This window comes from Rhinopithecus roxellana, chromosome 13 (assembly GCF_007565055.1).
Source record: "Rhinopithecus roxellana isolate Shanxi Qingling chromosome 13, ASM756505v1, whole genome shotgun sequence".
Taxonomy (NCBI): Eukaryota; Metazoa; Chordata; class Mammalia; order Primates; family Cercopithecidae; genus Rhinopithecus; species Rhinopithecus roxellana.
In genome coordinates this window covers 9663730-9680544 of record NC_044561.1, presented here as the reverse complement: position 1 = coordinate 9680544, position 16815 = coordinate 9663730, and the positions used below count along the sequence as shown (strand labels likewise).

The window sequence follows — 16815 nt, the reverse complement described above, 5'->3', positions numbered from 1 at the left end:
GGACCAGAACAAGAGGTGCAAGCCTGCGGGGCAGCCTCCATGCCTAGTCAGTGCTGTGCTTTCCTTATATCTTGGCACAGGTATGACCCACGGCACAACCGCTGGTTCCAGATCCAGTCCCTGCAGCAGGAGCACGCCGACCTGTCCGTGTGTGTTGTAGGCAGGTACATCTACGCTGTGGCGGGCCGTGACTACCACAACGACCTGAATGCTGTGGAGCGCTACGACCCTGCCACCAACTGCTGGGCATACGTGGCTCCACTCAAGAGGGAGGTAAGGAAGAAGAGGGGCCTTCTCCTGCCTAATTTCCTTCCCCAGGATGTGCAAAGAGTGAGAGGCCCAGGTGTCAAGACCTGTCCCAGGTCAGGGAAACAGGCTCAGTGAGCAGAATCCATGCTTCTCCAGAGACCCTGCATTGAATGCATTGATGAGGCCCCATGAGGTTCAGCCAGCCCACCTGGGGAGGCTTATCAAGGATCCAGACCCCATTGCTCAGAATTGCACCCCACTTGTGAATCTCACATGCTGAGACCTTGTCACACCACCTTGGCCCTGGCAAGCTGCTTTAACCTTGTAGTTCAAATGTGGATAGAACATTTGCTCTTTGTGCAGCTGAGATGAGCTGGGACACTTCCAGAGATGTTAAACAGGAAGGGGCCCTGAGAGAGGTGAGGGCCCTCAGTAGCCCAGCTCACTGGCCTATCCTCAGACCTCTTCCCTCTAGGTCCCCTGAAGGGTGGGGCCTTCCAGAGCCAAGAAACACTCTAAGATTTTGTTTTTTTGTTTTTTGTTTTTGTTTTGTTTTTGTTTTTGTTTTTGTTTTTGAGACGGAGTCTCGCTCTGTCGACCAGGCTGGAGTGCAGTGGCCGGATCTCGGCTCACTGCAAGCTCCGCCTCCCGGGTTTACGCCATTCACCTGCCTCAGCCTCCCGAGTAGCTAGGACTACAGGCACCCGCCACCTCGCCCGGCTAGTTTTTTTTTTTTTTTTTTTTTGTATTTTTTAGTAGAGACGGGGTTTCACTGTGTTAGCCAGGATGGTCTCGATCTCCTGACCTCGTGATCCGCCCGTCTCGGCCTCCCAAAGTGCTGGGATTACAGGCTTGAGCCACCCCGCCCGGCCTAAGATTTTGTTTTTTATATTAAATCCTATGTTTGAATATTGGGACAACTTGAAAAGAAAACAAAATCATGTGCATCTTATATAATACCTTTATTCCAATTTGAAGATGTTTAAAATTATGTTCATTGTGGAAAAGTGATGTTTTAGGGAGGTGCCTCTCTTTTATATTATGGCTTTGGGGTACTCGGGCCTGGTGTAACAACCAGACATGGGATCCCAGGGAAGGAACAGTCCTTGCTGGTCCCCTACTTCCTGGGTCTCAGCTTCCGAGAACAGGGTATGCACCCTGCTAGTACTGGCATAGCATTTGTGGAGCACCTGCTATGGGCCAGGTACACCTTTGGGGATTCCCAAGAGGCAGATGATGGTATAGAGGGCAGGTTCTACCTGCACTGCCTTAGGGAGTTTAGCAAGAGCTCTGGCCTTTGTAAGCCTCTTTCCAGTATCTCTCATGACCCCCAATCCCCCCAGGGACTTAGACTTTGACTTCAGGGGGGGAGGGCTAGTGTCTCCTCAGTGGATCCAGCTCTTTATCCAGGTCATTCACACAGCCCACACAGATTTCTGTCTCTTGGGCAGCTGTGAGCTGCAAGCTGACTTGCTCCTTGCTCTCAGCTTCTTTGGGGAGAAGGAAGCCTCTTTGGAAGGACACTCCCTACCCCCATCCTGGGGAAAGGAGCAGATTTTGCATGGAGAAGATCAGGAAGTCCTTGAGACCAAGCGGACAAGGAGGGCTCTTGGGTTCTGTTCCAGGAAGGGTGATGGGGGAAGCCTCCTAGGTGGGTGTTGTGGGAGGGGCTTAGCAATTTCTTTGTCTGCGGCAGCTGGGGAAGCAGCAGTTCTCCAGCTTGGCCACAGAGGGGCAGCCTTGGCTTTCAACTAGCTGCGTCCTGGCTGCTGGTGTTCCTTCATGCATGCATGCATTCATTCCGCAACTACTAAGCACCAAGTACCAAGTCCTGGGAATCCAGTGGTGACGAGAAATGAGAAAGACTCCCCACTCCATGGTGTTTACAGCCTTGTAGGAGAAACCACTCTTAACCAGCAAACAAATCAATAAAGTGGTTACAATTATGGTAAGTGAAATGAAGAGGGGGCTGAACTGAAGCATTTCCAGGGAGGGGGCTCTGGTAGGATGAATCTAGAGGGACTTTCTGGGGAATGTCCACCTGAGGATATGTCAATTAGACCTGCCATTTACAGAGGGAGGAAATGTTACTGGGAATGTGTCCTCAGTTCTTGTCTTTTTGGTTAAAAGACTTTAAGCAAGAGACATGCATTAACGAGGATAAGTGTAAGGCAGTTTATTGCAAAAGCAAGAGTACATTCTGAAGGCCGAGGCAGAGCACGCTGCTCCAGAATAAGATCGCCCCAACTGGCACTGGGAAACCTCCCTTACGGGAGGCTTAATGATTATTCATAAATGGGCGGGAAGAGGTGTTACTCATAAGCATGTTTTGTTTGGGTGGTCTAGCAGCGCATGCACTGTGGCTCTGCTTGCTAGTGCATTTATCGCATGTCTCATTAGCATCTTAAATCTTCACCGAGGAGGTGTGTTTTTTACCATTACAATGAGCAAAAGTTACTTTGGAAGCAAGCAAAACTGGGGCAAAATATACAACAAAGGCTCCTTGGGGTGGAAAGTCTCTTGTGGGGTTAGTTCCTATTTGAGCTGGATAAGCTCAACTGAAAGAGGGGTTGGGGCTTTTGAAACCCCAGGTGTGGTTAACATGTCTCAGAGGTCATAGTCCCTTCCGGGCATGCTAGGGGCTGAGGCCGACCTGGAATCCACTTCCCTGGTCATATCTAACCATCTGCCTAGTCTAACAGAAGGACCTTCCAGGGCAGGAGAGGGGCTCACAGCTTTTCCTGAGCAGGGGAGGAAACATGGGGCATGCTTGTAGGAAAAGAAAGCGCGAGGATCAAGAGCAGAGCAAGCGAGGCTGGCCCTGGGTCATCGCGTGGTCTGGGTTGAAGGCAGCAGTAACCTGTGCTGACACACAGCTGTGGACCTGAAGGGAGATGGGAGGGTTCAGAGTGTAGTGTGGCGGTAAACTGATCAGGCTTGCTGATGGATCAGATGTTGGGGAATGAAAAAGGATAGGTCATGTTGGCAGGGCGTGGTGGCTCACGCCTGTAATCTCAGCACTTTGGGAGGCCCAGGCGGGCAGATCACCTGAGGTCAGGAGTTAAAGACCAGCCTGGCCGGGCGCGGTGGCTCAAGCCTGTAATCCCAGCACTTTGGGAGGCCGAGACGGGCGGATCACGAGGTCAGGAGATCGAGACCATCCTGGCTAACACGGTGAAACCCCGTCTCTACTAAAAAAATACAAAAAACTAGCCGGGCGAGGTGGCGGGCGCCTGTAGTCCCAGCTACTCGGGAGGCTGAGGCAGGAGAATGGCGTAAACCCGGGAGGCGGAGTTTGCAGTGAGCTGAGATCTGGCCACTGCACTCCAGCCTGGGTGACAGAGCGAGACTCCTTCTCAAAAAAAAAAAAAAAAAAAAAAAAAAAAAAAAAAAAAAAAAAAAAAAAAAAAAAAAAAAAAAAAGACCAGCCTGGCCAACATGGTGAAACCCCATCTCTATTAAAAATACAAAAATTAGCTGGACGTGGTGGCGGGCACCTGTAGTCCCAGCTACTCTAGAGGTTGAAGCAGGAGAATGGCGTGAACCCGGGAGGCAGAGGTTGCACTGAGCCGAGATCACACCACTGCATTCCAGCCTGGGCAACAGAGCAAGACTCTGTCTCAAAACAAACAAAAAACCTCACAGGATTGGTACACTGAATATTACAAAACACCGATGAAAGAAATAAAAGAATATGTGAATAGATGGAGAGACATACCAAGTCCATGGATTGGAAGAGTCAAATAGTAAGAATGTCAGTTCTTTCCCAACCCAATTAATAATACATATATTAATACAGTATTCCTTATATTGGTATAGTATTAATACAGGAATACTAGTATTCCTATCAAAACTTCAGAAATGTTTTTTGTGCTATTAAGGGAAAATGAAAATGGAAGCTGAGGTTTGGATATACCCCTAGGCCAACTGCCTCTAGCCATGTAACTGAAACTTAAGCTGTCCTCCCTCAGTGTGATAGCATTACAAAGAAAACTTATGCACAGTAGGGAACAATATACTTCCTCATTCATGCTTTATAAACTGTGCTGTAACTGCTGTGAATTGGGGCTTCATACCACTTCCAGTTTGGGGTTTCTTGGTTCATGAAATCTTTTACATGCACAATAAGCTTTTTAAAATATTTTTATTTGTTTATTTTTTGAGACAGAGTCTCACTCTGTCACCCAGGCTGGAGTGAAGTGGCATGACCCTGGCTCACTACAACCTCTGCTTCCCCAGTTCAAGTGATTCTCCTGCCTCAGCCTCCTGAGTAGCTGGGATTACAGGTGAGCACCACCATGCCCAGCTAATATTTATATTTTTAGTATCATGAGGGTTTCACCATATTTATAGCCCAGGCTGTTCTTGAACCCCTGGTCTCAAGTGATCTGCGTGCCTTGGCCAAAGTGCAGGGATTAGAGAAGTGAGCCATTATACCCAGCCTAAAATTTTTTTTTATTGCCGGGTGCAGTGGCTCACGTCTGTAATCCCGGCACTTTGGAAGGCCAAGGATGGTATATCACTTGAGGTCAAGAGTTCAAGACCAGCCTCGCCAACATGGTGAAACCCCATCTCTACTAAAAATACAAATATTAGCTGGGTGTGGTGCCACACACCTGTAATCCCAGCTACTCGGAAGGCTGAGGCATGAGAATCGCTTGAAGCCAGGAGGCAGAGGTTGCAATGAGCCAAGATTGTGCCACTGCACTCCAGCCTGGATGACAGAGTGAGACTCTGTCTCAAAAAGTAATAAAATAAATTTAAAAATAAGTAATTTTTTTTATTTTGATTTGATTTTACTTGTGACAGTAGATGTAAATGAGATTATTCTGAAATTTATATATAAAGGCAAAGGAACTAGAATAGCTCAAATAATTTTGAAAAAGAACAATAAAATGGGAGGAATCTGCCCAATTTCAAGATTACTACATAGCTACAGTAATCAAAGCTGTGGTGTGGATAGAGTGTTAGACACATAGATCAGTGAAACGGAATGGAAAACCCACAGACCCGGGTAAATATGCCCAGTTGTGTTACACATGATTTTGGACAAAGGTGCAGAAGCAATAGATTGGAGGAAAGATATCTTTCAGCAAATAGTGCTGGAGCGATTAGACATCCATCGGCAAAAAAATGGACATCAACCCAAGTCCCATACCATACACCAAAATTAATTCAAAATGGTTTATGGAGTTAAATGTAAAACCATAAAACTTCTAGAAAAAAAAAGAAAAATTTTTTTTTTGAGACTGTTGATTTTTAATATTTTCTTTAAAAAATACAAAAGAAATTAACTCTGTAGGTTAATACAATTCAGGGAAAGAGGGAAAAATGGAATTTCAGAGCAAAGGTTGTTTAGGTTATCACATTCCCACACTCCCAATACCCATAAAACAAGAATTTCACTCCATGACACAGAGGAATATTGAATGATAGCCCAGAAATGTTGATAGTTAAGGTACTGAAACTAACAAAAGGATTTTTGTTGTCCTTGATTATTCTGTCCTGTGATGAATAAAATATACACTAAAGGACAGGTAAGGAGAACTTATAGCAGAAAAAAGACTAAATGTACCAAATACAGCAGTATAAACCACTCCTTGGCAGAAGTGTGCTTCTGAAAGAATGGGCAGTAATCAGGTAGCTGAACTAGTAGGCTACTGTCACTCCCAGCCCATCCCCAAATAAATAGTGTGGAAGTGTAATAGTGTAGTAGTATTTGATTCAACAAAGAAAGTCTTTCACCCCCATTCAAGGCAAACATTGCCATGGCTAGATGAGCCCTGGCAGGTAATAAGACAACTGTAAAATCACAGGTACTTCTAGTTTATCCCCAGTTATACTGAACTCCCACATTGATGTCATCTTCTCTCATCCCAATATTTGTTCACTCTTTTATTTCCCCAAGGTGCGAAAGACCTTGGGGAAATAAAAAGATCTTTCAAATAATATGCCCTTCTCCATCTTCCAAGCTATGTAATACTTCAGTGCTGTTCTGAGTTCACTGACATTCCATCCAGTTCAGTTTACTTCACTTATTCTAACTTCAATTGTGATATATAAATCCTGACCTCCAAAAGAAGTGTCAGATGAGTCTCTCTCCCTTGCCCCCAAAGTTTTGTGGGGTTTTCCCTTTTGTTTCTCTCTAGAATGGAACTGTGTTGCCCCTAGCTACCTGTAGATTAGAAAATATGTTTGTTCTTGGGAAAAAAAAGACTTGAATTTCACCAAGTTTACTTAAATTGGTATCTTTCCAATCATCTAGGCTGGATATTGCCCACATGTAGTAGGCAATACTCACCTTAGTTCTTTGCAACGTATGAGGCACAACATACATATAGTACACCAAGCACGTGGTAAGTTAGAAATGATAGGAAAGTGCTCCCCAAAGCAGTGGGAGAGGCCATGTGGTCTCTCACATCCATTCAATGTACATTCTTTTCCCTGGAGTATGTTACCCACCCTTCTCAGGAACAACAACCAGGACGAGGGGGAGTATGTGTCAAATAAGTACAATCATCACTGCACTGGTGCCTGTAATCACCCTGTGCACACAGTGAGAAACAGACATTCTGGAAAGGATTCTTGATTCTCCCACTAACTGTCCGCTGGACTGGTCACTAGCTCTGGATGGTGCTCCAACAATGGTCACTTCTTGTGGAGAACACACACCAGCATCACAGCGCTGGGTTCCCATGGATGTCACGACTTCCCAGCTGTCGATGATAGGGTCATAACATTCAATGCTACTTAGCAGGAAATTACCATCATATCCTGCAGTTGCATAGAGTCTCCCCCAAAGCACTGTGGCCCCTACATTGCATTGTGGAGTGGTCATATTGGTGACAGTTGTCCAGGAATCAGTGAGAATGTTGTATGCTTCGATGGAAGAAAGGTGGGCTGTACCATCAAATCTCCCCACCACATAAATATAGTCATTCAGCAGGGCTACTCCTGCACCAGAACACTTGATGGCCATTGATGTAACATGAGTCCGATGTCCTGTATGAGGGTATATTTCTCAACTGAATTTAAGATATTCAAGCCGTCATATCCTCCTAGACAGTGGATCACTCCGCTGGCCACTATAGGTCCAGCACCTTCCTGGGATGTCTGCATATCTCCCAGCATGCTCCACTGGTCAACGTTTGGATCATACCACTCCATACTGGTGTGACACCTGCTTCCATCAAAGCCTCCAGAGACATAGATCATATCTCCCTGGGTGGTGGCTCCAGCAAGACCTTGTCAGACATTCATTGGGGTCCCAGAATACCAGACCCCATCCTCATCTGCTGTGTAGTCTAGACATTCCACTGAACTAAGGCAGGAACAGCCATCATAGCCACCAATAATGTAGATTCAGTCATGTAGAGACACTGAGGCCACATGTCTGTTATGAGTGATGCTTGGCAAAAAGCTCCATTCCTGAGTCTTAGGGTCATATTTCTCTACCACGTCAATGGGAGACTGCTGGCTTCCGAAGCCTCCAGCCACCAAAAGCACTTCATTGGCTCCTAGGTGAGCCCTTGTCCTGGGTCCCTGCATCTGACACTGAAGTTCAGGCCTCAGATGAAACTTCTTTGCTTCATCCACCAGATCCCTGCATTGTAAACTACAGTGGATGAAAGGCTCAGCATCTGTTACATCTGTGATATTCCTGGGGGTTAGCAGGGGCATCTGCACATACTGTAGCAGGTTAGGCAAGGGTTTTTCCTGCTGTTTCTTGACATGCTTCATGCAGTTGATGACAGCCTCAAAGACTGGCTCTTCAGAATCCACCTGAATTTCATCGCACTTGATTAGCTTTTCCACCCCTCCTTGACTCAGAAGAATGAACTCTTCATGCTATACCACTTCAGGAAAATGCTTCTGGCTGCTTGCATCAGGTCAACACAATTGGGGTTTTAGCAAAATCCCTAATAACCCAGGCAATTAGAAGGGTCCAACTGACTAAGAACTTACAACAGGCTTGTTTCACACCTTTCAACTGAAGCAGACAGGTTGCAGGAAGCAGTTCTTGTGCATTCTCCACTGTCACATGTACTGTTTCTGTGTGCACAAAGTCCGATAAAATTTCCATGGTAGAGGCAGTCAAACCTTGGATGTCAACATAAGGTTTCCCCTTCTGTGAAAGCTCACTAGTGAACATGGCACAGAAGTAATCACTACAGGCAACCAGCACAATCCAATGGGCAAGGAAGTCTTTGTGCTCTACTCTCAATGTCACATCACAGGGTATTGCTTTTCCTGAGGGAGTTCATTGAATTGAGGATGGATTTAGCATGAGTATTTGTCATTATGTCTTTGGGGGCCATAATGCCTCCCATAAAGCAGTGCGGAGAAAGAACAAAATGGGTCCTTGGATTCTGCAACTCTGCTCCTGAAACCACACAGCTGCGCCAGGGCCCATCCCCAGCCTGTGAGGATGGAGTGGGGCACAGGGCCAGCAGGCGGCTCAGGAGGAGCCGAAGCGTCGCCACCGTCGCCCACCCCCCCCACCCCCTCACCCCCTGGGCCCAGAGGCTCTGGAGCCGTCTGCGTCTGGTCCCTGCGGTGGCCACATGATGTGATGACCAGAAGAAAATCTTGAGGATCTAGCTAGGGCTAGGCAAGGAATTCTTAGACTTGACCCCAAAAGTATGAGCCATAAAAAGAAAAATTGATAAGCTGGACTTCATCAAAATTAAAAAATATTTGCAAACCACCTATCTGACAAAGGACTAGTATTAAATAAATACATATATAAACAACTCTTAAAACTCAATGGAAGGCCAGATGCGGTGACTCACACCTGTGATCCCAACACTTTGAAAGTCCAAAGTGGGCGGATCACGAGGTCAGGAGTTCGAGACCATCCTGGCCAACATGGTGAAACCCCTTGTCTACTAAAAATACAAAAATTAGTCGGGCGCAGTGGCACACGTCTGTAATCCGAGCTACTTGGGAGGCTGAGACAGGAGAATCGCTTGAACCTGGGAGGTGGAGGTTGCAGTGAGCCAAGACAGTGCACTCCAACCTGGGCGACAGAGTGAGACTCTATCTCAAAACAAAACAAAACCTTGGCAAAATACTGCAAATAACCCCATTAGAAAGAGGGCAAAAGAAGCTGGGCGCGGTGACTCACACCTGTAATCCCAGCGCTTTGAGAGGCCGAGGCGGGTGGATCACGAGGTCAGGAGATTGAGACCATCCTGGCTAACACAGTGAAACCCCGTCTCTACTAAAAATACAAAACATTAGCTGGGTGTGGTGGTAGACGCCTTGTAGTCCCAGCCACTTGGGAGGCTGAGGCAGGAGAATGGCGTGAACCCGGGAGACAGAGCTTACAGTGAGCCGAGATCATGCCACTGCACTCCAGCCTGGGCGACAGAGCGAGACTCTGTCTCAAAAAAAAAAAAAGAAGGCAAAAGAGTTGAAACATTTCACTGAAGAGGATATACAGATGGCAAATAAGCATATAAGGAGATGTGTAACTTTATTAGCTATTAGGGAAATGCAGATTAAAGCCACAGTGAGAGAACTACCTCAGGATGACTAAAATGAAAAGTAGTGACTACAAAATACTGGTGACTGTGCAGGGAAACTATGCTCATGCACTGCTGATAGGAATGTGAAATGGTACAGCCACTCTGGAAAACAGATCTGGCAGTTCTTCCAACTATCATGTGACCCAGCAGTTACCATCCTGGTGTTTATCCCAGAGAAATGAAAACTACTCTGTATACGTTAGCCAGGCATGGTGATGCGTGCCTGTAATCCCAGCTACTCGGGAGGCTGAGGCATGAGAATTGCTTGACCCCAGGAGGCAGAAGTTGCAATGAGCCAAGATTGTGCCACTATACTGCAGCATGGGCAATAGACCAAGACCCTGTCTCAAAAAATAAAAAATTAAAAAAAACTAGGCCGGGTGCGGTGGCTCAAGCCTGTAATCCCAGCACTTTGGGAGGCCGAGACGGGCGGATCGCGAGGTCAGGAGATCGAGACCATCCTGGCTAACACGGTGAAACCCCGTCTCTACTAAAAAATGCAAAAAAAAAAAACTAGCCGGGCGAGGTGGCGGGCGCCTGTAGTCCCAGCTACTCGGGAGGCTGAGGCAGGAGAATGGCGTGAACCCGGGAGACGGAGCTTGCAGTGAGCTGAGATCCGGCCACTGCACTCCAGCCTGGGCGACAGAGCGAGACTCCATCTCAAAAAAAAAAAAATTAATTAAAAAAAAAAAAACTGGCCGGGCGCGGTGGCTCAAGCCTGTAATCCCAGCACTTTGGGAGGCCGAGACGGGCGGATCACGAGGTCAGGAGATCGAGACCATCCTGGCTAACACGGTGAAACCCCGTCTCTACTAAAAATACAAAAAAAAACTAGCCGGGCGAGGTGGCGGGCGCCTGTAGTCCCAGCTACTCGGGAGGCTGAGGCAGGAGAATGGCGTAAACCCGGGAGGCGGAGCTTGCAGTGAGCTGAGATCCAGCCACTGCACTCCAGCCTGGGCAACAGAGCGAGACTCTGTCTCAACAAAAAAAAAAAAAAACTTATCTGTACATGAATATTAATAGTAGCTTTATTGGTAATAGCCAGAAACTGGAAACAAATCAGATGTTTTCAACAGAGAATGGTTAAACAAGCTGTGGTAGATACACATGGAATACTACTCAGCAGTAGAAAAGGAACTAACTGTTGGTACATGTTGAATACCCTTTATCTGAAATGCTGGGGACCAGAAGTGTTTTGGATGTCAGATTTTTTCAGATTTTGGAATCTTTGCATTATAGTTACTGCTTTAGCATTTCTTATCCAAAAGTCTGAAATGCATTTCGTTTGAGTGTCGTGTATGTGCTCAAAAAGTCTCAGATTTTGGATGTACTCAACCTGTACGTGCAATAACTTGGTAGAACCTGGGTTGGGGTAGAAAGCCAATGTCAGAAAGTTGTATACCGATTTAATTCAGACAACACTCTTGAAGTTACAAAATGGTAGAAATAGAGAAGAGATTGGTGGTTTCCAGGGCTTAAGGAAGGGATTAGGGTAAGGGAGGTGAGTGGGTGTCACCCTAAAGGGCAGCCCCTTGGGATCCTGGTGGCTGTGTCCACGTCAGCATCCTGGTGACACTGTGATATAGTGACACAGGCTCTTACCATTGGGGAAGGAAGGCACATGAGACCTCTGTATTGTTACTTCCAACTACACGTTACTCTACACTTATCTCAAAATTAAAAGTTTAATTAAAAAGAAAAACCTCAGCTGGGTGTGGTGGCTCATGCCTATAATCCTAGCACTTTGGGAGGCTGAGGCAGGCAGGTTATGAGGTCAGGAAATCGAGACCATCCTGGCCAACATGGTGAAACCCCGTCTCTACTAAAAATACAAAAATTCACTGGGCTTGGTGGCGCATGCCTGTAATCCCAGCTACTTGGGAGGCTGAGGCAGGAGAATCATTTGAACCAGGGAGTCAGAGGTTGCAGTGAGCCAAGATCATGCCACAGCACTCCAGCCTGGTGACAGAGCGAGACACCGTCTCAAAAAAGAAAAAGAAAACCCCCCCAGACCCTTACTGGTGATAGGAGAAGACCCAAACCAAACCCTTGTTATGTTTTCTTCCTCCCCACTGCTTTGTCCACCTCTCTAGACTCTTGTTTTGTCACCCGCATGGCCTCAGTGTTAGTGACTTGCCCGGTGACATAGCTCTGGAGGCTGCACACCCTGAGGGCTCCTCTACCCTCAAAACACCCAGGGCCTTGCCTTGGGGCCTTCTGTTGGCCTGCTGGGTGTGAGGGGTGGGTTCTCTTACCTTGGGGCCAAGGTAAGAGGTTCCCGCGATGGGGGCTAGCTGGGCCTGTAGAGATAGCCCATCAGAGGGAAGGTAAAAAGCCCACAAAAGATTCAGGACCAGAATCCAGAGCCATGTGTATTTTTCTCCCCACATCATGAGTTTGATGTCAGATATTATTTACAAACAGATTTTGAAAGCAGGGTCAGCAGGCCCGGAGGATTGCATGTCCAGTGGGAGTGGGGGAGGGGTGCAGGCCACTGAGGGCAGGTCAGCAGTCTCCAGGGTTCTGTGGCTTCTCCCAGACTGGCTTGAAAAAAATGCTGTTATTTTCTTGGAGTTCCCCCATGTAGATGTTGACTTTAGGGGCAAAGGAAAGACAAAGGTTACATTTCATCTCTGAATCTACAGATGTATCCCCTATTGGGAAGAGGTTAGAGGTCAGTGACCAAGACAGTATGTCCCGTGAGAATCGAGGGAGGATTCTTGTCTGTATGTGAGGAGTAAGTGGGAAGTGGTGCAGCCTCACAGTGTTGTCAAGCAGGTGTGGGGTGGTGACTGGCCTTGACAGAGTACCCAGTGACCCTTCCTCACTGGCCTCTCACGCCATTTCTCCTGGTGGCTCCACACAGGTGTATGCCCACGCAGGCGCGACGCTGGAGGGGAAGATGTATATCACCTGCGGCCGCAGAGGGGAGGATTACCTGAAAGAGACACACTGCTACGACCCAGGCAGCAACACTTGGCACACACTGGCTGATGGGCCTGTGCGGCGTGCCTGGCACGGCATGGCGACCCTCCTCAACAAGCTGTATGTGATCGGGGGCAGCAACAACGATGCCGGATACAGGAGGGATGTGCACCAGGTGAGTGGGGCCGGGGGCTGTCCACACCCGTCATCATTCCCAACCCTCTCAGTTGTTGTTGATGGAAAATGTAATTGAAACATGTGCCTTTTTAAAATAGACTATTTTTCAAAGCAGTCTTAGGTTCACAGCAAAATTAAGTGGAAGGTACAGTTTCCATGTACCCCTTTTTCCCCGCGTACACATACAGCCTCCCCACTGCAGACCTCTCCCTCCACAGGGGTGGATATGTCACAGTTGTAGAAACTGCACTGATGCGTCACCATCAACCAGAGTCCACAGTGTTCACTCTTGGTACATTCTATAGGTTTGGACAGATGTCACCATGACAGTATCATACACATACACATCTACCTTTGCTTATTATTCTTAAAAACTTTTAGGCCGGATGTGATGGCACATGCCTGTAATCCAAGCAGTTTGGGAAGCCATGGTGAGAGGATCGCTTGAGCTCAGGAGATTGAGACCAGCCTGGGCAACATGTTGAAACCCCATCTCTACAAAAATACAAAAATTAGCCAGGTGTGGTGGTGCATGCCTGTAATCTCAGCTACTTGGGAGGCTGAGGTGGGGGGATGGCTTGAGCCCAGGAGGCAGAGGTTGCAGTAAGCTGAGACCATGCCACTGTACTCAGCCTGGGTGACAGAGCCAGGCCTTGTCTCAAAAAAAAAAAAAAAAAAACTTTTAGAGTCAGGCTGGCGGCACATACCTGTAGTCCCAGCTACTCAGGAGGCTGAGATGGGAGGATCGTTTCAGCCCAGCAGTTGGAGGCTTCATTGAGCTATGATCACACTGCTGTTCCCCAGCCTCGGTGACAGAATGAGACCCTGTCTCTATTAAAAACAAAACAAAACAAAGAACAAAACTTTTATTATAAAGTTAATATAACCACATTGCAGGACCTTTAAAAAATAGAGATGGGTGGCCAGGCACGGTGGCTCACGCCTGTAATTGCAGCACTTTGGGAGGCCGAGGCGGGTGGATCACTAGGTCAGGCGTTCAAGACCAGTTTGGCCAAGATGGTGAAACCCCATCTCTATTAAAAAGAAAAAAATTAGCAAGGTGCGCTGGTGGGCACCTATAATCCCAGTTACTTAGGAAGGCTGAGGCAGGAGAATCGCTGGAACCCGGGAGGCAGAGGTTGCAGTGAGCCGAGATCGCACGACTGCACCCCAGCCTGGGCAACAGAGCAAGACTCCGTCTCAAAAAAAGAAAAAAAAACAGAGAAGGGTGAGGAAAAGCATTTATAATCAGGCCCCTGCAGCACTGTTTTTCCATATGACCATTTTCAGTATTGACCGTGTATGTTTTCTGCCTGATTGTAGTCAAAGAGCATCCCATTCTGAGCTGGGCACTGTGGCTCACGCCTGTAATCCCTGTACTTCGGGAAGCCAAGGCAGGTGGATGGCTTGAGTCCAGGCATTGATACCAGCCTGGGCAACATGGTGAAACCCCATCTCTACTGAAAATACAAAAAAAAATTAGTCGGGCATGGTGGCTTGCACCTGTGGTCCCAGCTACTTGGGAGGCTGAGAGAGAATCACCTGAGCCCAGGAGGTTGAGGCTGCAGTGAACCTCAGTGATGGTGCCACCGCACTCCAGCCTGGGCGACAGAGCGAGACCTTGTCTCAAACAAACAAACAGACAAAAAGGAGCATCCCATATCCCATTCTGCTTCTCTCAGTGACTTTTGTCCTGGGCATTTTCCAGTTTAACACTCAATCTTCATAATCCCCTCTTGTGTCTTGAGTTTTAGCTATTCCAAATAACATGACAAGTAGCAGTTGCTTTGTTGGACTTTTCAAGTTTTTAGATTATTTCCTTAGGTTCATGCCACAGTTCTCTTTTTTTTTTTTTTTTTTTTGAGACGGAGACTCGCTCTGTCACCCAGGCTGGAGTGCAGTGGCCGGATCTCGGCTCACTGCAAACTCCGCCTCCCGGGTTTACGCCATTCCCCTGCCTCAGCCTCCGAGTAGCTGGGACTACAGGCGTCCGCCACCTCGCCCGGCTAGTTTTTTGTATTTTTTAGTAGAGACGGGGTTTCACGGTTGCACCGTGTTAGCCAGGATGGTCTCGATTTCCTGACCTCGTGATCCGCCCATCTCAGCCTCCCAAAGTGCTGGGATTACAGGCTTGAGCCACCGCGCCCGGCCGCCACAGTTCTCAAAGTGTGATTCTCAGACTAACAGAGTCTGTGTCACCTGGGAACGCTGTGTGATGAAGCACCTCAGACCCACTGATTCAGAAGCCCTGAGGGTGGGGCTTGGCAATCTGGGTTTTAACAGGCCCTCTGCTTGTGAGATCCTCTGGACCAGCACATTCGTTTTCTATTGCTGCAGTAACCTATCACCAGAAACTCAGCAACTTAAGATAAATGTATTCTGCATTCACAAGTCCTCTGACAGGGCCTTGCCAGGCTAAAACCAGGGTGTGGTCAGGGCATCTTTCCTTTGTGGAGACCCTGGTGGGGATCTGCCTCCTTGCTCACCCAGGTGGTTAGAAGAATTCAACTGGCAGTTGCAGTCCCATTTCCTTGCTAGCTGTCAGCTGAGGGCCTTCTTGGCTTCTAAAGGTCCCCACTTTTCCTGGCTTCGGGGTGCTTCATCTTCAAAGCCAGCAATGGCAGGTTGAGTCCTCCTCACTTCTCAGCTCTCTTGTCTGGCTTTACCCTTCCTTTCTTTTGAGATGAAGTCTTGGTCTGTCACCCAGGCTGGGGGGCAGTGGTGCAATCTCAGCTAACTGCAACCTCTGCCTCCTGGGTTTAGGCGATTCTCCTGCCTCAGCCTCCTGAGTAGCTGGGAGGACTGCAGTTGTTCGCCACCACACCTAGCTAATCTTTGTGTTTTTAGTAGATGGAGTTTTGCCATGTCGGCCAGGCTGGTCTCAAACTCCTGACCTCAGGTGATCCATGCACCTCAGCCTCCCAAAGTGCTGGGATTATAGGCGTGAGCCACCACCCCTAGCCTCCCTTTCCACGTTTTTTTTTTTTTTTTTTTGAGATGGAATCTTGCTCTGTCACCAGGCTGGAGTGCCGTGGTGCTCTTGGCTTACTGCACCCTTCCCCTCCCGGGTTCAAGCGATTCTCCTGCCTCAGCCTCCCGAGTAGCTGGGGTTACAGGGATGTGCCACCACGCCCAGCTGATTTTGGTATTTTTAGTAGAGACGGGGTTTCACCATGTTGGCCAGGATGGTCTCGATCTCTTGACCTTGTGATCCGCCCACCTTGGCCTCCCAAAGTGCTGGGATTACAGGTGTGAGCCACTGTGCCCAGCCTCTCCCCTTCCACTTTTAAGGGCTCATGCAATTGGATGGGTCACCTGGAAAATCCAGGAAAAATGCCTCATCTCAGGATCTGCACCCTTAACTCTTTTTTTTTTTTTCTGTATTCTCACACCCTCGATCCTATCTGCAAAGCCCCTTTGGCCACTTAAGGTAGCATATTCTGGAGATTAGGAACTAGACATCTTTGGGGGCCACTATTCTGCCCACCATAGCTAGAAAACCAAAAACGGCTAATCAGTCAAGAAGATAAGATTTTCATGGCTCTTAATACTTATTGCCAAATTCCTTTTCTGGCATGTCAGACAGATACATAGTAGTATGGCTTTACCACACCCTCACCAGCATTGGGTTTTGTGATTTTTCTTCTCTGCAGTGGTTGCTAGTTAATAGTTGGAAAATTTGTCTCTGATGTTTTGATTTTGCATTTCTTGAATTACTAGTAGGTTGAACATTTTTCCATGTCTTTGTTTACTGTTTTGGACAATTTTGAAGACAAGAGAATGTTGATGTTGATTACTCCGCAAGAAATTACTTCCACTTTCTGTCTCCTCCCCCTGTCCTGCTGCCTGTGTTGAGTGCTGCAGGTGAGGTTGAAGACATTTCAGTGGAGTCCCTGTTTCTCAGGCAGTTTCCTGGAGGGGAGAGAAGCAGTGC

The 16815-nt window shown here is 47.6% G+C and overlaps 1 protein-coding gene and 1 pseudogene across 2 annotated transcripts in view; one reads left to right on the top strand and one right to left on the bottom strand.

Moving 5' to 3' along the window:
- The window catches only part of KLHL22 (kelch like family member 22), a 54036-nt gene that overhangs the window by 35935 nt on the left and 1286 nt on the right, over positions 1-16815 (top strand). Inside the window, exons 5-6 of the mRNA XM_010368997.2 lie at positions 81-273; positions 12646-12879. Of these exons, the coding sequence (XP_010367299.1) occupies positions 81-273; positions 12646-12879 (427 nt within the window). The remainder of the gene's footprint in view (positions 1-80; positions 274-12645; positions 12880-16815) is intronic.
- On the bottom strand, positions 6648-9121 carry LOC115892876 (annotated as a pseudogene). The gene has a single exon (XR_004052779.1). The product of XR_004052779.1 is annotated as a kelch-like protein 12 pseudogene (transcript).